The sequence below is a fragment of the Tympanuchus pallidicinctus genome, unplaced genomic scaffold (genome assembly GCF_026119805.1).
Source record: "Tympanuchus pallidicinctus isolate F22 unplaced genomic scaffold, pur_lepc_1.0 scaffold13, whole genome shotgun sequence".
NCBI lineage: Eukaryota > Metazoa > Chordata > Aves > Galliformes > Phasianidae > Tympanuchus > Tympanuchus pallidicinctus.
This window is the reverse complement of record NW_026294648.1, coordinates 13,197,500-13,221,074: the sequence shown is the minus strand read 5'-3', so window position 1 is coordinate 13,221,074 and position 23,575 is coordinate 13,197,500. Positions and strand designations below refer to the sequence as shown.

General features: G+C 34.3%; 1 protein-coding gene across 6 annotated transcripts in view; it reads right to left on the bottom strand.

Annotated features, from left to right (window-relative positions):
* The window catches only part of DIAPH2 (diaphanous related formin 2), a 146,510-nt gene that overhangs the window by 99,779 nt on the left and 23,156 nt on the right, over positions 1-23,575 (bottom strand). For 3 of the 6 annotated variants that reach the window (XM_052672766.1, XM_052672768.1, XM_052672767.1), the window contains 13 exons: positions 20,848-20,987; positions 19,715-19,789; positions 19,562-19,631; positions 18,028-18,164; positions 17,424-17,532; positions 14,925-15,035; positions 13,539-13,657; positions 12,549-12,665; positions 11,475-11,593; positions 10,051-10,115; positions 9,381-9,485; positions 7,154-7,891; positions 3,945-4,059 (listed from right to left, as the gene is read on the bottom strand). In XM_052672766.1, coding sequence (XP_052528726.1) covers positions 3,945-4,059; positions 7,154-7,891; positions 9,381-9,485; positions 10,051-10,115; positions 11,475-11,593; positions 12,549-12,665; positions 13,539-13,657; positions 14,925-15,035; positions 17,424-17,532; positions 18,028-18,164; positions 19,562-19,631; positions 19,715-19,789; positions 20,848-20,987 — 2,020 coding nt within the window. The remainder of the gene's footprint in view (positions 1-3,944; positions 4,060-7,153; positions 7,892-9,380; positions 9,486-10,050; positions 10,116-11,474; positions 11,594-12,548; positions 12,666-13,538; positions 13,658-14,924; positions 15,036-17,423; positions 17,533-18,027; positions 18,165-19,561; positions 19,632-19,714; positions 19,790-20,847; positions 20,988-23,575) is intronic. The other 3 variants (XM_052672769.1, XM_052672770.1, XM_052672771.1) reach the window with 2 other exon arrangements.

Below are 23,575 nucleotides of genomic sequence, written 5' to 3'. Positions count from 1 at the left end.
AGAATGCACAGAACAGTTAAATAGTGAGCTACTGTTCAATAATTAGTAAGAATAGTATTTTAATTAATGTTTTATAAGTTTTTCCTGATCACTATTTCAAAACCGAGCCACAGAAGTTTTAGAAATTGCATTCAAATGTAGATACCAAAGGTAGGACTTTGGTTTTAGGATAGCCACTTAAATTTTCATATTCTAATTGCTAAAACAATAACATATTAAAATAATCTATTTAATATATTAATATTGAATATATTTCATTAGACATGAAAATATAAACCTAAATATTTGGTTCAATAATATTTCGTGTACAAGATGATTTTTACTTGTCCTTTGTCAATCAGACTCCATAAAGAAACAAGTATGAACTCAGGTATTAAAACCTTACTTTAATCTTCAAAACATGCATCAAAATTATTGTTAAATTATATTTTATAAGTCTCATCATAAAGAAGCAACAGAATTCTGATCAAGAAGTTTTCCCTTGAGGTAAGTTGGATGGATAATGAATTCTGTACTGGAACAATCCCAGTAGTTACAGACTATTATGTACTAATTACTACCTTTACAGATCTACTGTACACATAATTAATTTCTTCAGAGTACCACTATCATTCCTGACTGGCAAAATACACAACCTAAATTACAAGAGCCAGAAATTAACATGATCCTTCAGGGAGAAGGCATTAACTTGCTTTGTAGCGTTTTGCAATTAGACTATCAATCAAACAGCAAAAAGTGATTTTGATAGCAGCAGGCCAGATACATTGGATACTGTCACATTATAACAAACTTATTTGTGCCGTAACATTTTGATCATTCACTTCCACTTAACGGAAGACACAATTATGTGTCTTCAACACCCCGAAAATTGAACACCAGCATACAGCCTTTGAGATCATATTTCACAAAAGACCAGTCATCGTGCTACTGCTGATGGCATTCTCCTTCAAGCAGGTAGCTGAATATATAGCTTAATATCAGCTAAGGACATGAAAGCAAAACCTACCAACTTCTTTTCTAGTTGAACAACATAATGACCTGCTTACATGATTTGAAAGATTCGTTATTGGTTCTTGTTAAGAACAGCACAACGATTTTGTTTATTTTGAAAAAGTAGAATAAAGTTTAACACAACAGAATATAATAGTGCTTAACACTAATCCAACTAATAACAGCAGCTCATTAAATTTATGTCACATCCTCTTTAGAAACATTTTTACCACTGCATGAATTTCTGGATGATACAGTTTCATAATTAACCAAGTCAAAAGGAAAAAGTAACTAGTTGGAAAGCAATATTATCTGTAACCTTTTCCTTTGCATAGCCACACAAGGAAACACGTACACAACTGCTCCACTTCCTAATATTACTCGGCTTTTTAAACAATAGGCATCCATATGTTTCTGAAGACCTGATCTGAAATATCATTTGTCAAAATGATCCATGAGACTATAATCACCATGTCCATCTCTACATCTGGAAGGACAACTACAAGCTCAAAACATTCAAAGAAAATTTGAAGCCCTGGAGTCCATTCATCATAGAAGCCTTTAATAGGTATTCAGATTCTTCATTTCTTTTGAAGAAAACAAAAGAAAATCCTTCAAGACTGTACTACAACATTAATAATTAGATATCGACTTAATTCAAACTCTAAGATTTCAAAAGATTTTGAGACCTTACAGAGAATATTCTTCGCACTTTCCATTTTCCTAGTTAGGCTTGAGAACTTACTTTACAGACTAACTACTGCAGTTTCAGTGTTACTAGTAATTTAAACCTATCTAAAACACACTCAGTACATCTATATTAAATATCTGATGTCACAACAGTGAATAAAGAAGCAACCCTATAGTTATTCTTTAAATATAGTTAAAACAAAATTCCGTTCTGAAGTAAAATTTTACCAGTCAAGGAACACTGTCTCTTCCTTCAGCTGCTATTCACACTGGCATTCTGAATTCCCATAGAATACAAGATAAACATAAGTCATCAAATTAAGATTTTTTTTTTTTTTTTTGAAGACTGTCAGTTTTCTCCCACTTACGTGTGTGTTCGCTTATATGTTGACTCTGCTCTCTAGAGGATATAAAATGCATTTCTATTTGTTACTCCTTATTGCTCCTGCAATATACTGAGAAACCACATCAAAAAATAGGACTAACAGGAAGAAAAATTCAATTTTAGATCATGCTTTAAATTAACATTTTGGTGATCAATGAGCCTGTGTCTGTCAAGGTAAAAGGTAAGAAACCACCTTTTTTTCCCCCCCCAGTTTTTTTTATAATTGCACAACTAGGTCAACAAGAGCTTTTAGTTTCATATGAGAGGAAGATATGTCAGAACTTCAAGAGGGTTTTTTATTTATTCCCAGCATTTTTAATGAAGAAACTTTTTCAGGAATTCAGAAAAATTTCTTCACATTGCTGATGAAAGCATTCAGCTCAAGGCAGAACTTTGTCACTTGCATTAAGAAGGTTCTCAATCTGCTGTAAATATTATCTGCTGTCATAGGATCTTCTCCTTGAAGGTTTAATTAGCTTGCTGTCACACCAAAACCAGCGATGAACTCCACATTATTTTAACGTTATGGCAAAGTTATATAGCCTTTTTTCATGTGATGAACCTAGAGTATTTTTTAAACATCTATAAGCATTAGCAATTAACAGAAAAGCTATTTAGATGACATACTGAATAGCCGCACTTGTACTTGATCAAAGCTCCAGCACAATTTTTATTTTCATTTTATTGTTCTCTTTAGTAGTCAAAAAAGCCACTCTACATGGTAGTCCAATAAAAATTTGTAAAATATCTGATGTTTTCCTAAAGTACTGTGCAAAGATTAAAGAGTGTACACTCGCAAATTCATCCTGCAAAAAACTGATTTAAAGACCAATCACCAATGCCAGTAATAGTGTAATTTATCTTAAATAGCACATAACTTTTGGGGAAGATGATGTTTAGATTATACACAAGCATTGTAACATTAATTTAAAGCCTGTATTTTAAGAATTTTTCTTAAATAAAAACTCCATATAGTATTCCACATTAGAAAAAAGGAAATGTGAAGATTAAGATGTACGTCTCCAAGATATGCCACAGGCATACCTTAAGTTTATCTGGTCTGCATTTGGAGCCCACCAAGAGTCCGTAGGGCATAGCTGCAAAGTCTCAAACACCTAGAGAGGTAAAGCACTCCAAGGAGATAGCTGTGCAAAAGCTATGCGTTCTAGAGATTTGAAGGAGAATGGAATGATGGACCAGAAGCTTTGCAAACGATTCTGAACTTAACTCTTTAAGAAGGAACAAGAGCCTAGCTTCTGTGGTAGACAAATGGCTCCTTCACCTGATAAGATCAATCAGTCCTTTAACTGCTTGTTCCCAAGTTAAAACCACACAGAATACAACAACAAAAATACAACCCCAAATATACACAAAAATCTTTAAAGAGAATAATGTTTTCAACACAGTTGAATTCACAGCATTAGGCACATTTTAGTTGTTATTTAAGGGCATATTTTAATCGATAAAATTTAAGTCTTGCTTTTAATTGTAGAGAATTTTGATTTATCACAGCAGTATGATTAAGCAGATTTTCATTATGTAGATTTTCATTACACATTAAACCCTCCCAACATGGAAAACCAAGAAGAACCTGACAAGATTATAAGATCTGAATATAAATTTAAATTAGGATTTAATTTGAAGATTCACATCTGTCTACAACATATAATGTAGATTTGAGACATACTACTACATATCACTGCTACCATCCAAGGCCACAGAGTGAGGTGCAATTCCTGTAACAGATGGCTATGCTAAAATATATATTGCATATCACCTTCCTGCTTTGAAGTACTATATAATTCTGTAATATTGTACAAAGAATAAAAATACCACCTTTGCACAGCTTTGGACTTAATATGAGAGAAATTAGAAGTACCTTTCATTTGTGTTCCAAAGGTGACTGCCAATCTTGCAAATAGTTCTGGGCTTTCAAATTTATTTTCTTCAGCTTTTATCCAAAAGCTGTTTTCTGCTATCTTGTAAGGCTCAATCTGAAACAAAAACATCATTTCCAAAGTTAATAATTAGTACTTTTGATGGCCAAACTAAATACAGTTCTACAAGACTGCTAAAAGAATTGGACTGAACTGAGTTTGGGAATGTTTTATGTATTACGATTTCTTAAAGAAGCTTCCTGAACAGAACGCAGTGATACAAAATGCCCTCAACCCACACAATTTTTTGTAAGAATCTTTGAACAAATTCTCTAATCTGGCTTGAAGCACAGTATTCAAGTTTGTATTTATATCTTAAAATGTTTTCTTAAAAAAAAAAATAATAATAATTAAGTTTACTTAAATGTAAACTCAGACTTCACAGGTTCACATTCAGCACAAGATAATGGTGCCCAAAAATTTCACTTGAGTAGTGCCATAGCTCCTCCTAGTGGCCATAACCCTCCCCAAGCAGAAAACTAACCCGAAAACAACAAAAACACATGAGATAAATACCTTAAGTATCATTGCAGGACAGATATCAATATTCTCTGAACATACAACTATTAGATATCATCAATCTAATGGGTTTCTAAATGAGATGCTCTCAGATAACTATTTGTTGCAAACTATTTTAAAACTCTTCTTAGAAAGGTTTTGCATATAGGTATGCAATTTGATGCAAAGTTACAATTCAGTTTTCACATCTAATAGAATAGTGCCTCCTCTGCTCACCTGAGTCACACTCTGGTTTGATACAGACTAACAAAATTAGCAATACTCAGCAAAAGGAAATTCCAGCGAGCATTCAGTCACTCACTGATCATGCTCCGCGTATCCCACAGAAGTAACAGATATGTCTGCTCAGCCTTGAGAAAAGAAGACTGAAAAGGGGATCTTATTAATGTGTAAGTGTGGGAAACAAAGGGACAATGGCCAACCTCTTTTCAGTGGTCTGCAGGGACAGGACAAGAGGAAATAGCCATATACTGAAGTACAAGAAGTTCCACACCAATATGCAGAACTTATTCACGGTAAGGGTGACGGAGCACTGGAACAGGCTGCAAGAAAGGTTCATGGAGTCTCCTTTGCTGGAGATATTCAAGACCCATCTGGACACCTACGTGCGCAGCCTGCAGTAGGGAACCTGCCTTGGCAGGAGAATTGGACTCCAAGATCTCTAGCGGTCCTTCCAGCCCCTACAATTCTGTGATTCTGTAATTCCGTATCACGAGGACAGGTTTGTGAGAATATGGCCAAAGCATAAAAAATATTCACCTGTCACTGCATAAGTCCCCTAAATCTAGCATGCATTATCTGAAACCTCTCATGTAAAGCAATAATCTTTACATGGATTGCAAGGTGCAACTTCTGAAAAATAACTGTGTCAATAAAATTAGTTTCCTGGGTTACTGATCTGTCCATCATTGAACAGAAAGTTCTGCCAAGAAATAGTTCATTAAAAAAACTCAAAATAAATTGGGAGGGACATCAGCTTCAGAGCTCTAATAGAGCAATAATTTACAAGTTTAACATTAAAACTGCATGCTGCTAAATAAAGTAATAATTTAGATAGTTTATTTAAAATAATTTGGACAAAGGTGACAGAAAACACAGAACTACTGAATACAAAAGCCCCCACTGTCTACAACAACACGTTTATTATGTTCTGATAAGCTCTGCATTAAGTGTGAGCATCTACCTTTCTCAGAAAAAAAGGTATTTATTTAAAAACAGATATATGAAAAATACTGTTCAGATGGGTTTTGTAGTATAACTAACATTGACAGGAAACACAATGAAAATAAAATAATCTTAAACTTTTCAAACAAGCATATCACACGAACAAAAGAATGAGAACAAAATACTGCTTAATTTCCTAATTAGATGCTGTCATTTATAGTTTATTACTGTATTTATTCAGAGAACTGATCTCAAAACATTACTTTGTATCAAGGCATCTGTCCCTAGCAGAATGTTTTAGTAGTTTAAGTCTGTACATTCATTAACATGGCAAGTATAAATATTTTCACTAGGAGCAATTCTTTCTCCGGTGGTCTTTTCACTCTTTCGGGGGGGAAAAGTCATATTCTTACATTTCATGCAAGGCTTTTAAAAGGAAGTAGAAAACAAACCCACAATAGATTGCCAGCACAGCAGTTTCACTCAGACTTTTTTTTAAAATAGCATGCTCCTAGAAAGCGTAACCAAATCACTGTCAAGTTGAAACAACATCAAACTTCATGTTACTGGCTCTGAAAGCCTGATCCACTTACAATTTCAAGCAAAAAGTAAAATAACTTGCTGTACATATAAAATACAACTTAAAGATCCCATACATTACCTATCCCCTAGTGTACAAAAATAAATTCAGAACTCTGCTTTGTACTATCCTCCAAAATTCCATATATGCACTCCTACCAAGTTTTACTGCATTTTATTCCAAGTGACTCAATAAATTCTCTGAATTCACTTTCGACTGCACCATTTTTTTCTCATGACTCAGCCATATCTGCTTTAATTATGCAAACAAAGCTGTAGTCATCCCTTAATTCGGGACTCTTCCGTCAACTGCCAGATTGTCCAGGTTCATAAGCGATAGCCCAACAGTTTTCCACTCAGCTGTCAACTCCAAAATTCCTATATCCTATATATAACACTTCAACCAGCTCAACATGTTGAAAGTAGTTTTAACATGATTAAGTACACACTAAATGACTATTTGATAAAACTGCTTTAAACAAGACATTTTAATTTCTGAAGTGGTTGTGCCAAAAAGGCAATTATCAGTTATGTCTGAAGACACGCAGAACTTAATTGACAGAGTATTACTCAAATATTTTAACATCTACCTGTTATTCTCTGTATACAAGAATACCTTGTATAGCTACCTGTATTCTCTGAATACAAGATGTTGTGGGCCCTCGGCAGGATTAAATTCTTGGAAATTTTACTCATAATGTAAGATGTCCCTTAATCAAATCACAATCAACTGTATCATGAGTGCTTAGTAAGTATTTTGGATAAAGGATGAAGAGAATTCCCCAGACATCATGAGTACTACCAACGATCTAGTATAAACCCTAACACATTACCTCCTACCTCAAATGTCACTTTTTAATTAACGGGAGAAAAACAAACATAGTAATACCTTGGACCAGTTGATTCTCTTCATAGATACTTCCACATTATATTTTTTCTTCTCTTTCATTCCATGTGGTAATGCCGGCATCACAGGAACGGGAGCAAACGGATAACTACCAAGAAATGGTGCCATTGGAGGCCCACCAGGTGGTGGAGGTGGAGGCCCTGCTCCACCACCAGGCAGTGGAGGCGGTGGAGGAATTGCATTTGTAGCAGGAGTTGCAATCACACCAGGCAGCGGAGGCGGAGGAGGAACTGTAATCACACCAGAAGCTGGAATTGCACCAGGCAGCGGAGGCGGAGGAGGAATTGCAATCACACCAGAAGCTGGAGTTGCACCAGGCAGCGGAGGCGGAGGAGGAATTATAGACACACCAGAAGCTGGAGTCGCACCAGGCAGCGGAGGCGGAGGAGGAATTGTAGACACACCAGAAGCTGGAGTTGCACCAGGCAGCGGAGGCGGAGGAGGAATTGTAGACACACCAGAAGCTGGAGTTGCACCAGGCAGCGGAGGCGGAGGAGGAATTGTAGATGCACTAGAAGTTGAGGTCACACCAGGCAGCGGAGGCGGAGGAGGAATTACAGTCGCACTAAGCTGTGGTGGCGGTGGTGATGGTGGTGGTGGCTGTGGTGACGGCGGTGGCAGCAGAGAAACTATCCCACTGGGTAGAGGAGGCGGCACTGTTCCACTAGGTTGCAGAGATGCTGTAGAAGGTGGCACATTCACAATTGCTGGAGGAGGACCCTGAAATTTAATAGAGCATTTTTTTTTCATTTGAGGAGGGAGTTTTTTTTAATATGAATTTGAACTAACTGTGCTGATGCTTTGTCACAAAAAATTTATGTAATACATGGAATTCATGGAATTTAATTTTCATGCTCCTTCACTACACAATTATTTACTGTTTCTAGTTTAATGGAAGTAATGGTTAGAGATGAATCTGAGTGCACCTAAAAATCAATGTCACTATTCTATAAATGAGTTGAGAATGGAAACAGGGAGCTTAACTAGAAAGTTAAGGTATACGACTTTTAATTGCACCATTATTATGAATGAGCTGAGATATCTCAGTAATTTCAACTGCATTAACAACAACACAGCTGGTTTAACAACTGATTAGTCCAAAAATCTCTTGGTTTTCTTGCAGAAATCTGTAAGAAACACTAAGTGGATATGAATTAGGAACATAAGTTTGTATGGAACCAGCAATAAAAAGCGTAACGGACCACTGGTAACAAGAATGACTTTTGTTGATAATCAAGAACACAACAAACAGCAATTCATCTGTTAAAAGCAGTGTTACATGTTTACATTAAAATAAGAAAGCCTGTGCTTTCTTAACGCTACACCACACATAATGGCAGCAGAAGACCTGCACCCTGACCAGAAAAAGGCGGCAAACAGGTTATAAAATAACACATGAAATTCCTCCCATTATGCAAATAGGAAGGAAGACTATAGTCATTAAGACAGCTTTTCTTAAGAAGAAAAGGCAATAGACAGTCCTTGCCTAAGACTCAAGCAGTAGGAAATAACTGAGTGAGGCATAACTGTCAAACCATCGTAACTGCTAATACCAAAGGCAGGTTCCTACAGGCCAACTCATTAAACAAGAGCCAATCAATAAATGTGTTGACAGCATAACACACAGCATCTCTTGCGTTCTGCCTCACAAGTGATCACAAGTGATCCCGGATAGATAATCAGGACATACATTTTTGGTGGTTGTGAGAAAAAGAAAACGAATGCAGGTAAAAATCAGCTTTGCTGAAATTCAGCACCACTTTCCCTTCCCTGGGGTCTTTCATTTCTGTTACATTTATCTATGAGATTTTACAAAACCACTGTATCATTCTTTCAGAAGTCCACAAAGTGGGTGTTCAGGCTCCACCTGCATGCCCATTCTTGAAAGTATGTATATTACACATGCAAAACAATCACAGCCTTCTGAAAGAAACACTTTCAGCAAAACATATAGTAGTAGTGATGTTTAAGCATTATCAACTACCTGGAGAAAAAAAAAAAAAATCAAACTAAGAAAATTTCTTCCCAGTAAGGGAGATATGTTGAACATACTACCATTTGAAAAAAGCTTTAGTAGTTTATACTAGCATAAAAAACAAAGACAACTACAGCATACATTTCAAATTCCATGGAGACAATATTCTCTAAGGCATTTTACTCTTAATTCCATACAAATAGTTTTCAACTTATTCTAACTCAGTTTTATTACCTGGGCTCGTAGTCGTTTGATTTCTGCTTCAAGTTCTTTGATTTTCTCCTCTCGTTTCTGAAGTACTGCTTGTGCCTCTTGTCGAGCTGTGAACTCCTCGTCAAACTGTGAAGTTAACCACAGAGATGTTTGTCCATTTTTTTTTTTTTTCCCCCAACACTCTGCCTTTAGATAAATTTCCTCAGGTCCTAAGCGAGTGCTAGATGAAGAGCTATAAAGTGCAGAATCACAGCATGGCTGCAGTTAGCAGGAACATTAAGGGTCATCTAGTTCCAAACTCCTGCCATGGGCAGGGACACCAGCCACGAGACTAGACTGTCACATTCCCTCCTCTCACACACACTTTATACATATATACATATACATATATACTATATGTATACTTAAATAACATCAAGTAGAAATTTTTTCCCATCAGTTATGTACAGTAGATGAATTCAACCAAATAATATTTGCAGCTGATCGTATTCTTCTGCGTTTGATTTCAGAGAAAGTCAGAATCAGAGCACTGCACAGAAAAGCCTGCAGAACTCTGAACTATGGAAAAACAGCCATCCTATTATATTCATTATTTCCCAGTTTCCACTAAGATTCTCCTGTAAAACAAGCCTACAGTATTCTTATCAGGCATCTGTTCCATAGCTTGATAAGAGTGGCAACCAGTACTTACTTTCTTGGAAAATTCTGCTGCTTTTTTCTCACTCTCTTCTACTTTAGTTTTGTCTACAGCTGCATCTGAAAGTTAAATAAATCACCAAACAGAAGTCAGATAAAACATCATAATTCTGAGGTCCTTTCCTACACATAATTACCTTAAAACCTCATGATGCCAAATTAAGAGAAAAAAACATAATAAATTACTAGGTCCAAACATTTGATGAATTATTTTGATAAACATCTTTGATAATAGAAGTGGTGAAGAAAAAAATCTGTTAACAATAAAGTTAAATATGAAACGCAGTTGTTCCGTCTTTTATAGATTTGAGTTTACATGTAATCATTTTTGCCTTCCTCCTTCAGCTCAATCTTACTCCTAAGTGAGTGATGAAAAAGGATTTTTACACTAGTACATAAAAACAGTTATTTATGAGGTTTCAATTCAGAATTCAATCCTTTTAAGATTACAAAACCAAAACTCTCATTTTAATAAAGTTCAGAGTTGAAGACAATTTGGTCTGATTGTACAGCACAGATTTCTTCAGTCTACCGACTTTTCATGGAGGCTAAAGAACAAACATTTTGTAAGCAATGTAAACAAATTAAATTACAGGTAGGAATTGGTAGATATACAAACCACTTATTCCTAAAACTAGTAGGTCAGTGGAATGATCTTGAGTAAGTTCAAATGGTCAGGTTCCTAGTCATAATAGAATAAAATTACAGACACACTGTCGCACTTTCGTAGATATGATACTTGTTAGAAACTAATTCTACTCTGTCTACCCCCCCATGTCAACACTTGCAACATCTTTTCTCAGTTCATTTTACTATAACAAAAGAAAACTTTCTTAAATTAACACGTTCTCAAAGAATAACTACTTCCTTTTATTATACATTTACGTCAAACAATTTTATTATACATTTACGCCAAATAATGCCATTCCATGTCAAGAATAAGGCCTATTCCACCAACCTTAAGAAAGGCATAAAACTTTTTTTTTTATTTAATGCTAATAAAAGCTATTTGAACTATATGGTATTTATTCAGCTTCTTTTTTCTCAAGTCACATAAATTATTGAGTGACCATAGATGCTAACTGACTGGTTTAACTTAAATAACCTCAATTACTTGGAAAACATTCTTAGAACTGAACATATAACAATTTAGAATCCATTAACAGTATTTTATTTTATTTTTTTTTACATCTCCTATAGACCTGGAATTCATAAAGTTTATGAACAACTTTCAGCTAGTAAGGCTATCAAAATAAAGACCTGGATTCAATACAGCACTGGAGAAAGGAATTTTTCCGAGTCATTTATTCAAGGCTACAGAGCTTGATCTAGCCTTTTCTATAAGTACACCTTGTAGTTTAGAGAAAACTGAAGAAACACTTTAATAGCATGCCATAAAATTGCTTGCAGGATACAAACCAATAAGATGGGTAAAATCCACGTCCATTCTTCCTCTGCAACTAAAATCTGGGTCCATGCCACTGCTGTGCAGTACTATCTGTGATACACATTCTTCGATCACCTTGTAATATTGAGGTCTTAAGAACAGAACAAAACAAAAAAGCACGCGTTTTACAAGATAAGAATATGAACAATAATTTGTGCATCAAGGTGGGGCTAATAAAGCACTGTTAGAACAATGACTGCTTTAGCATTTTCGATACATGCTGCAGCAGTTCTTTACCATATTCTCAATACATTGAATTCCACCACTTGAAAAAGTAGCAATATTCAACTACTTAAAAATTATTTTACTGTTACCTTAATTGCTCAATATATTTCTCTAAGCAGCATCAAGAACCTCTGACAGTAAAGCATTCTATGCTCAGAGTTACTGCTTCTAACCAGCAAAGGGTACTATGCTTCTTAATTTCACAAAGTAAGAAATGTTCTAGTCTAAACTGATGATATTCTGAACTTCCAAATACATATTTTATATATATACACACATATGCATATACATAATTACATATATATGTGTATACACACTCATTTACGTAAATTGAAGACTTCACAGGTTACTTATAACTTCTACATTTTATCTTGCACAGAAGTTGTTTTTATAGCTGATTTTCAACCAAAAATAATTCTGAAATTGTATACATGGACTTTAGCACTGATAGGACACTATGAGGTATACATACAATAATAAGTTTACACTGGAAACAAGAAGTATAAGGTATCCTGGGAAACTCTGAATTATTAGCTATGCAACTAACTTTAAGTTCACTGAAATCAAGCAGCAATCATAGATGACTCAAGGAAATAGCTGCTCAACAAATTAACTGATTCGGGATGAAGTTGGTAGACAGACTAAGGCTTAAGTTTTTTTAAAGAAGCATTCTTACACTTCATGTGACCTTAATAAAATTAACCCTGACCAAAAGGGCAAATATTGTATAAGACATCAGCTTCAGAGCAATTATTGATGTGCAATCATGAGAAACTCAATTTCTATTCTTCCTCTTCCACCTCCAAAAATCAAACTCTTACCGGACATAGTAATCGCTTCTGATGAGAAGCAAGTGTTGTAGAATTGACAAAAAGTGGTTTTCAGAAGAAGTATCTTTCAACATATTATACAACAAATGATATACTTCATTCACATCAGTGAGAACATTGTTAAGGAAATACAGAGTTTTTTCTAAAAAACTGAAATAAATTAAATGCTGTCTCCCTACAAACAACTCAGTTCCCCTAGGTTTGCATTCCTACTGCTCCAGTAAAACTTTTAAACTCAGAATATCTATACTAGCAAGGAGTAGCATTTCATTCTGATAAAACTATCCATAGAAACTTTATCCCATTTAATCATCAAAACATCTTCCATTACTACCAGGAAAAGTTATATATACTACATACTTACACAGAATCCTGTAAGCATATTTCACACAAAACTCTTTTTCATTATAAAGCAAGCCAGGTTACTGGCAAATACTTACTAAACAATCTTTTTAATTTCTTAAACAGGAAACTTACCCATTCTACAATGCAATATTATTTATTTTGATACGCCACTAATCGGCTGTACTCACATTCCTTTGCTTCTTCAGTACCAGCCATTACCCCTTCCAACTTAAACTGCAAGTAATCATCCTGAACTTACATCATTTTAAATTTAAATCCATTGCTTCTTCACAGTAACAGAACACATGTATCTCAAGCTTTACAATCTACTTTAAAAATTTTCTTTCAACTTGGATATCAAGTTACTTTTTCCTCAAAAATTATATTTTTTCATGGCTGTTATTTTATATCCTCATGCAGCACAAGTCAGAATTTTGTTCAGTAAAACTAAATGAACTATACTTACAAAAAATTGAGTTCCTAATGACTTACCTAACCCACACACTTGACTACAAATAATTGATACTAGCTCAAGGAAGCACTTATACATGTATAATACATAAGTGTGACAAAATAACTGTACATATATAATAAAGTTATTAATCTATGTAATAACACAGTTTTTACAAAGGATATTCCATTTCAACTTTGATATCATTCAGACGATGTGATAGTTCAATTAAGTCTTCTTCTTTGCTCTCATCAAACACTTTCAATTGAATATCAAGCTCTTCATTCTCCTTCTCTTTCAAGGCCTAATGTTCAAGATGGCAAAATTAACATGTGCTTTTTTTTCCTTTAAGAATTCCATCACCATCACCTCCCCTTCAAAACTGTATCACAACAAAATAAGGCAAACTTTGGAGGAGAAAATACATTTTAAACAGGAGCTAGTTACACACTGCCTGAGATTATTCTTATGTGGAAGGCACAATATAAACTAATATGGCAGGTATAGACTATAGAAACATGAAACCTCACTACGTTGACTTTTCCTAAAAGGACACAGTTGACAATTCAGATTTGTTGAAGCATAAGAACATTACAAAACATTCACAGAAGTGAACCTAGGGAGCCTAAGTAAGTGTAAAGAAGATACGCCTACAACTTATGTTAATGATAGCTAAGCTACATCACGGCACAAAAACATTTACAGTACACTGAGAAGTATTTACATGTTAAAAATAACACAAAACTTAATAGTTAGAGCTGCGGGGGGGGGGGGGAAGGAGGGGGAAGAAAGCAATCTTTTCCTTAAAATATGCACACACAAATCCACTAAAAAGAAATACTCAATTCTAGCTTCCTACTGGCAAAAATCATAGACACAAAAAACTATTTCAAAAGCCACTAGCATGAATGAATGAACTCTATGCTTTGAATGAAAATTCGCCTAGAACTGTCATACCAGATATGTATGAACTGAAAGTTACTTTTTAATTTCTTTTGAGTGGAATATATATTATTTCTAATGTTTGAGAACCAGAGAAGCATACCATGCATTCATACAGAGAAACACTGATCCTCCTGAATTTTTTTTTTCAGAATCTTTAAGCACTTAAGTTTCTTGAAAAATAACCCCTAAGCCCTAAGCACAGAAAGGAACAAAAAAAGAAAAATCCTTCTATACTTTTGACATTAATTTCCTTCAGAAATCATGACTTGAGTTCAACGTAGATATTGTAACTTATACATCAGAAATTATGCTCAGTTTGATGACTACTTTCATTTCTAATATACTGATTTGATTCAACTACCATCCTGTTTATAGTTAACGAGAGCCTAAAACATGTTTTTTGTGGATATAAAGTAAAACTACTACTTTTCAGAAAGTTACTGCATCTTAACTTATAGTTGAAGGTAACAAAACTATCTGCCACTATGCAGAATAAAAGCAAATTAGGTTTGATGGGCCTTCCGTGTTGGACCTCCTCCACTCCAAGTCATTCATAAAACAATTTTGTTCTCTTCAACAATCACAATCAGTTTATTGTGATCAATTCCTACATACAAACTACTTACAGGCAATAATTTTTTCAGGCCACAACGTAAAAACTCATTTCTCAAGTGAATCCTGAAATCAAGTTCTTCTGGAGATGTAACAAGGGCGTTGATGAACTGCATGCAGGCTACCTGTTGTTGGAAAAAGAGACAAACTTTTAGCATGCATACAATGCAAATAAATACTACTTTTGTTTACTTTGTAAAAACAAATATCAACTGATGGATGTTACTCATTGTCACGCACAGACAACCCCTAGACTTCATTTAGCTTAGCCTGTATCAAATACTGTTTTGTTTTCATATTGTAAGTGCTTCTGATACTTCAAAATTACATCAGTTGTAAAGGATAAAGCTTCATTTCAGAAAGTTACCTCGCACTACAGTTCCACACTGCAAGTCCTCTTTTCCCCCAGTACTTGCTAATTTGAAAACAATCTGGTTTTATAGGAATCAGAAATCATGGGGAAAAAAAAAAATCACTAATTATTCCACATCAGCAGGTGTCTACTTCTGTACAACATTTTTGCAAAATGACCGAAGTCTCACACTACTGGCTAATGCTTCAATTAAGCAGCTGTGCACTTTAATTAATTTTAAAACAGGTAGACAATATCATCAGTGCTAAAGCACTGATGCACATTGGAAGTCTAAAATGGGACTCCAGGGAAATACCAAGTTCAGTAAAAGATGTTAAGTGTAAATAGAAGTAGCATTAGGGTAGAAATAAACAAACAATAGCTGCAAAGAAGAAGTGTCAGATAAATGCACCCTTCCAGTCCTAAATACATTCATTATTTAGTTTTAATGAAACACCTTGAGGAGCCCTAATTTCTATTAAAAGGCTCTACCTCTAAATAGCTACATCTTCAGATAATGTACTATCACCATTCTTGCTTGCATGACTCTTGTTATACTACTACTATGACATGACTTATCAAGCCAAAAGTACACATCCAATCCAAATAAAGAGAGAAGGTGCCATCTGCTATGATTGCTTTTGCCCTGAAGAGATGTTGTCTTAATAGCTTATGTTAATGCATTACACATAAAGAATGATTTTATCAGAAACAAGTTAATGAGTATTGCTATTGTATGTTTATTACGAGTATTTTCTTTGTTTTTTTGTTTGTTTCTTTGGGATGTTTTCCCATTTTGTTTTTAAGTGGTATTTCCTTTTTCTTTTTTTTTTTTTGTTTGTTTTGTTTTTAAATCAATAAGGTAAAATCAATGACATTAAACCAAATTTCATTTGGAACAACATTAGTATTAAATCAATATGCAATGAGAAGATGCAATCTCATTGCAGAGTATCAAAAGAAAGATAAGAAAGCATATCAGCTAAAAGTGATTTCAAAGACCATTAGTGGTAGAAAGATATGATCATTGATCTTCATTTCACCTCAGGTCTTCAGGAACACCCGTGTTCATAGTAGGTGGCATTTGTCAAGCATTTTGACCTATATTTTTTATTTATTCTAAACTGCTAATATTAGAAAATTATTTGTTTATGACAACACAAAAACTTCGGGGAAAAAATGCAAATGTGTTTCATAAAATTTCTCTGCTTCTGTACTTTCAAAGAATAGAAATACAGTCTTAACTGACTCCAATATCACTGAGTTGCATGTGGGATTCTCTATATTACCAAGTAGGCAATTTTTTTTTTTTTTTTTTTTTTTTTAAAACAACATTTCTCATTAAGGCTTTTTAATTGCCAAACTGAGTAATTTAACTAATACATTCCATAAAAAAAACCTCTGGCTTGGTATTTTCAAAATGGACAATTTTTGAAGTAGACCAGAAACCCATTCTATGGATATTATAAAAAACTGATTGTTAGAAAAGAGCTTAACCAAACTTTAGAGCACTGCTGTAGATAACAAACAATCTATAAAAATGGAGGATACCTTCCATGCAGTTTAATCTTGTGCTCTTCCTTAATTTTAGCTTTCTTTATCTAGATATCTTTATATCATGGTACTTCGGCAATATGAAATCTACAAGTACTGTGTTATGAGAAGAAAATAAGTTGAAGTTCTTATGAAAGTAATGTTACATTCTAAAAGTAATTTTTGGAGTACTCAGGTGTATACAGATAGTAGGAAGCCTTTATATGCTAACATTTAAGCAGTGATGAACACGTGACATACTAAAGGAATCAGTACCCTGAAAACAACTACTTCACCTGGAAGAGCACAGTTTTTTGACAGAAGTAGCAATGGCACTGCTGCACTACTCTCAGAAAAACCCCAGACAAAAATCAGACACATCCAATCCTCATAAAATTATCAGAAATAGACCAGGAATTAATCAAAATTGTCATCAGGGACAATAAGTTAACAAAATCCTTCTCAGCCATATAAACTTTTGGCTACAGTTCCTAGAAAATATCAGTATAAAAAACAGTATTTTGAAAGTTAAGAAAAACACACAGTAGCCCATTTCTTCATTCAGAATGTCAGAAAACAAAACACAAAAGTAACAGCAAGCATATATTAAAAAATGAAGTAAACCCACCTGCAGTTGTAAGAATTCATGATTCTCCAGTCCTTCAACAACTGGAGAGAAGCGTTCTCTATTATTCCTTTCAGCTGCAGTTGTTATAGCTCCTAAGACCTTGTCCAGACTAAGAAAAAAGGTAAACTGTCAAAAACATACAACAGCCAACATTCTCATTCTAAAGACACAGCCCACTGTTTACATCAAAACACGCACTGCTTTAAACTGTTTAAATCTGATAGATTTTCTTGTGGCAAAGTTACAGTTCTTGATCACATTTCTCAGGGATATATGAAATCACTTACATTTGCTTATTTTCAGCAGTCATTTAAGAACAGTTACAGCTCAGTAAGTCTCCTCTAGAGTAAGCCATCATATTTGTTTCAAACCTTCCACACAGGCCCTGTTTCACGGATTCTCTACTTATTTGTTTTTCTGAATTAATGCTGTATTAATGCATCAGAACAGGTGAAAGTCTCTTCCCACTTAAACTACAAGTAGCATTAAAAAAAATAAACATATGACAGATTACCTTAGTTTCATAGACAAATTTTCTCACTGCTTCCTAACTAACACCTCACACATTCATAATCAAGTACAATGCTTTAACAATCTTTCTTACACTTTTTCCTCTCCAACAATGCAGATTGCAGAAAGTATTTTCACCGTTTCTGTCATCATATGTGGCTGCCTTGGATCGATCGCTCTTGATAAAAGTAAAAGGCTTCTTTCATCTCCAAGAATCCGCTGAAGTCCATACTTAAATAAACAAAAAGCTTACAGTGAAAAGATAATATTTGCCTCAATTGCTCATCATCAGATTTCAGAACTTTAGGTATCCACAAACACACATACTCTCATACCAAAATTGATAATGTTCTACTAAAGCCTTCCGGCTATTACTGCTTGGGATGCAAATCAGTCTTCAAATCTTATATTTGAAGCTTTTTCCCAAGGAAAAAAAAAAAATCTTAAAAGATACTCAACCTCATAAAAGGCAGGGACCAATTTACTACTACTCTGTATCTGAAAAACCTAAAAGTATAAAAAGTTTATTCTTACATTTCTACTACTCTCGCGTATCCAAACGCAATCCAAAAGCTTACCAGTCTCAGGCTAAGTCAAAATATTTCACTCTATATCCTGAATGAGAAAGGTAAAAAACTAATAGCCTTTTATATGTTGCATTCTTGCAAAGGAAATGAAATAGAATAAGACAAAAAGAAAAACCCACAATCCAAACCTTACAGATTGCCATCTCCTTAAAAATAGCTTTTGCTTTTTTTTTTTTTTTTTAAAAATTATTACTCAACTTTCATTAACTACAGGTTAGAAAAAAATCAGACCCCTAATTGTCAGATGTTACACTGCATGTGCAGCAATAGTAAGGAGAATAAAAAAAGAAATATGAACATTGAAATTTACTATTCTCACACCAGACAGGCTGAAAAATCTGAGTAAACAGCCAATGTATACAGCAAGCTATTCTGTAAGTGTTTTAGATTTTGCTAAACTATATAATAGCAGTTAAAAACAATATTCAGTTAACATTTATTATGGGGAAGGTGGGAGGGCGTAGGATAAATCACTGCAATAACACCTGGATAATTTTCCTTTACTGACAGGTAACTCAAGTTTAACATCTGAACTTCTATAACCATTTGTCTTACTTCAAACAGGAGAAGTCGCGTTAGAAATAGATTCAACTTACTCCAGACCAATGTTTTATTCTTTACCCACTGCATTACAATTTTAAAATAGTAGCTAAAGTGTTATTATACTAAATTCAGATCAAGTGAAAAGTGCTTTTTATTAGCAAAAATATTAATTTAATGTAATTCCAAAGTATTTTTCCTTCCTTCCACATGGAAATTGATTTCCTTATCCACTTTCAGTGTAAACTGTCATTACATTTGTCAAATATTTTCATTTCTAAATTATTAGTACTAACAAAAATAAAGACAACTCATATTTAACAGGAGAATTTATGAACAAGACTCAATAGAAAGATATACTAACTTGAGATCTACATTCCTAAACAGTCTGACAATGGATATACGAGATTACCTTCCTTCTCAAAGATTCAACATGCTACATTCATCTTGAAATAAAAGAACTACCATATTAAAAACATATGAATCAGAAATATTTCTTACTTTGTTGTTCATAAAAGCTTTCAGACATTGGATGAGTTTATGTTGATTCTTCTTGTCGATATTTTCTGGTCTTGGATCGGAAAAGAAAAATAACATAAGTACAATCTTCATTAGCTAACCCCAGCCATCCCTTCAAATGATTCAATTCCTTACTGTCTCTTATCCAAAAGCCTTTCCAAGGCATCCAAAAGTAGTCCAAGGCCTTCGTGTCCGAAATTGTTAACCCAGCTGGAAAAAGGAGGAAAAATGTTTTTCATTATTTATTAATCAACATTAAGTTTGCAAAGCTATGCCTCTGTACCTCCAATACAGCTACTACATCTCTTCAGGCACAGTGCTTTCACATGCTGCAACCAATGGGAAAAAAAAATCCCACATTCACACAAATTCTCTTAATCCTCAAAGTTAAATCTGCCCATGTCTCAATGTACCCTCTCCATCCCCCAAAAATCACCTGAAAACACTCAGTTCCCCATATGGTCCTAACCCATACTTTCTAAGACACTGAAAAAGTTACAATAAAACTGATGAATTCAGATGGTTTTTCTTCAGAATCTAAAAATCAATGATAATATTGTATCATTTAACTTCTGTTAGCAAAGTTACACTACGCTTCTTCAATAACATACATGACAAAATTTTTATCAACATCTCATTGGGGACATACAGTACTTTAACAACTTCAGTCAAAACTTCTGTTTCAAATAAAACACACTCAGTCTAGGTAGTTCACTTTAAGAATAAAGTTTTGTGTTTTAACTAAACAGATTTAGAAAGCCAGTTGGATCTAGCCTGAATACTATTGTTGCACCATTCACATCCAGAGTAGGAAATTTATTACAATCAATACAAAATTAATTCTCAAGATCCATTATAGCAGAAAGAGAGTTCCACTATCAGGCTTACTAACTGAAACTGCTTTTTACAGCAGCTGATTGTCAAGATACCTTCTAGGCAATTATTCATCTCTTAATATAGAGCAGTTGTACTCTTTTCATTACTCTTTGTCACAGGATGCAGCGTATCACAGAAAAAAGAGAAAAAAGAGAGAAAGTTTGAGAAACTTTCCAGTTTTATACATCCAGTCACTTGCAGGATAAAGACAAGATTTCATTGTTTAAGTGTCTCACTTGATATCAAAGTAGAGCAACTTTACAGACTGTTAATATAACTTCCCCCTTGAATAAAACAAGCGATCTCATCACTTCAAGAATCAACCATTTTTAAGCATTATTGCTATTAGTCTGCCTTCAAGCATGACAAAAACCACAACAGAAATTACTTACCTAACCGGGTTGCTGGTTAAAGACACTCTCAACGATTCAAGACAGTTAAGCAGTTTTTCTTCAGCTATTCCAGATCGTAACTCATGAATATACTCTTGAGATGACAATGTGCATTCATGCTTGCTATTTTTGAGTCCACCCTATCACAGAAAACAGAATGCTTGTTAATGTTATATAAATCATGGTAACTTTTAAGTGGGTGGCAACATATAAGGTCAATATTTTTGCATGAATTTCAAAAATTGTTCTTTTCTTCGTACAACTATTAAAAAAACCTGACTGATTTTTGAAAAGCGTAGAACATGTTACCTCTTGCATCATAAATATATTTCTCACTTTCTTGAGCAAAGCCCATGTACTACATTCTTGGATATAAAAATACATTCCTATCTTACAGCCGTATTAATATGTTTGACTGCTTATGACACAACCTCATGTAGCAGATACTTCAAAACATTATAAATGATGTAGAAGAATTGACACAGTTCATATCCCTGCTGTAGCACTATTACACAAGACTAACAATTTACAAAGCTATTTCAGCATTAAAGTATATGTTCATCAGTTAGCATTCAGACAGTGTGCAAAACAATTTACCAAATACTGCAACTAATCTTTTGTACAGCTCTGATCATTTGCAGAAAAATTGATTTATCTAAGAAAAGTGATTAATAGTAAATGCAGTCCTTAAAGCCTCTGACCTCTTTAAGTTCAACTGAAGAGAACCTGATAAAGATGTGTCATGGGTGTAAAGGCAGTATTAAAAGTTTCAGACCTAAAACAGCATTTACGTTTATGCTGTTTTATTTCTATCAGGATCTTTGATTGCTATGATCTTCTACCTAAGACTTCTGCACAGAACTAAAAATTTGATGTTTGTTTTGCTTCACTGAAATTCTAAAATATAATGAAATTATGACCTACATATGTTCCAATATTAATGCAATAACCAAGTTACCAAAACATTCATAAAACATTCTAACAAAAACAGAAGTCAGGCAGAGACTGTGAAGGTCCAAAGCCAAGAATGCCCTCAAGTTTGAGTCAGCTTTTGAAGAAGTTTGTTGCAGACATGCAAAGTGCCTTTAGCTAAACAAAATGTGCCAGTTATGCATGAAAGGACCAGAACAGAGATAAAGATAAGAAAAGGAATACAGAAGAACTACAGTCTGCCACTACCAATTTCCTAAACAAAAAGATGCTGCTATGATCTTTCATGATATGAAAGATAAACCTGGCTCCAAAGTTGAGAAGAATTAGCACTACATAATAAAAAACATAATAGCACAGAAAAACCATTACTCTATAAGATCACAGTGTAACGAACTAGTAAACAGGAATAAATTTACGCTGTCCATTACGCTGCATGGAAACCTAGAGAAGATTATACACAATTTTTTCATCTCAGAAAATAGATGTTCCCCAAATCCCGAGTATATAAATAAGAATCACAACACAAGCACTGCTGTAAGTCACACAAATATACAAAGAAAAGAAATAATGCAAGCTCCAATCAGATGCCCTTATATATTAAGTTAGACCTTTAAAAAAGCTCTCAGAAAGAGAACGACATTTTAAAAGATTATTTCCTGCACCAAACCCTCCCACTGCATTCTGCTGCAAACTGCAAAGAAAGTTCCTATATAGAAGAAGAATTTAAGATTCTTTCATATCTAAACCAGGATGTGCTCTTGCTGCCTCTGTTTTTCTTTTGACAGGCACTTGGGACACCAGTTAGCTTCTTCTCTTCTATGCAGGTCCTTTCTCCCCAGAAAACTGAAACAGCCCTCAAGAAGAGGTACACATTATCAACAGATTAAGTACAAGAACTGACAGCAGGATCCCCTACATCTTATAGTGTTTTATGGAACAGGTATTCTCCATTGTTGGCAGTACTAAGCATCTTTAACTGCATAACAATAAGAAATCTCTCTTCTTCCCTTTTATCCTTTTCTCCTCTTCAGAACAGGTGGTTCAAAATCCATTCAAAGCCTTTCATTCAAACACTGCAAATTATGCTAAGGAATTCTCAGCTTCTTAACAGGATTATTTTCTGCAAGCATTTTCTCAGTCTCACTCAACCCATCTTTCCTCTAGACATGCTAAATGAAACACTACAACCAGGAACTGTTTCTTCTATTTCCTTATTCAAGAAGAGGTGCTCTGAGTAATGCTATGATAAGATCAAAGTCAAAAATGAAGTACAAAGGCTTGGTCGCAGACTAGAACTTGGAGAGATTAATTTCTAACCCCTTTGATTTTCATACTGATTTACTTCACAGTCACTCACCTCAGTATTACAACTAAGGTACGTAATTGCTTCATTATTACGAATCATGAATCATTCACAGTCACTCAAATGAAAGCTTAGGTCACACATGTAAAATTCTTCTCTGAAGAAGTTAGAAATTATGAACTTGGAAAGAAAAGAAACATGCTAAAAGGAATTCCTGGAGGTATCACAGAAAACAAATGTGTAAAAGAAAATGTAGTTTGCTTTCTCAAGGAACCTAATCAATTCAACTGTGTGCTGTATATATTCCAGGCTTTGAAAGATAACAGTGACAGGACAGACAGCTTACAATACAGAACACAATGAAGAAAAAAATGTAAGCATGTCTTTGCATCTATACAATTTTTTATTCTTTGGAAAACCAAGCAATATAATTAAAGATCTAAAATTTTTATTTGCAACTTCTCTTCGTCTATTTTGACAAGTGATCTCAAA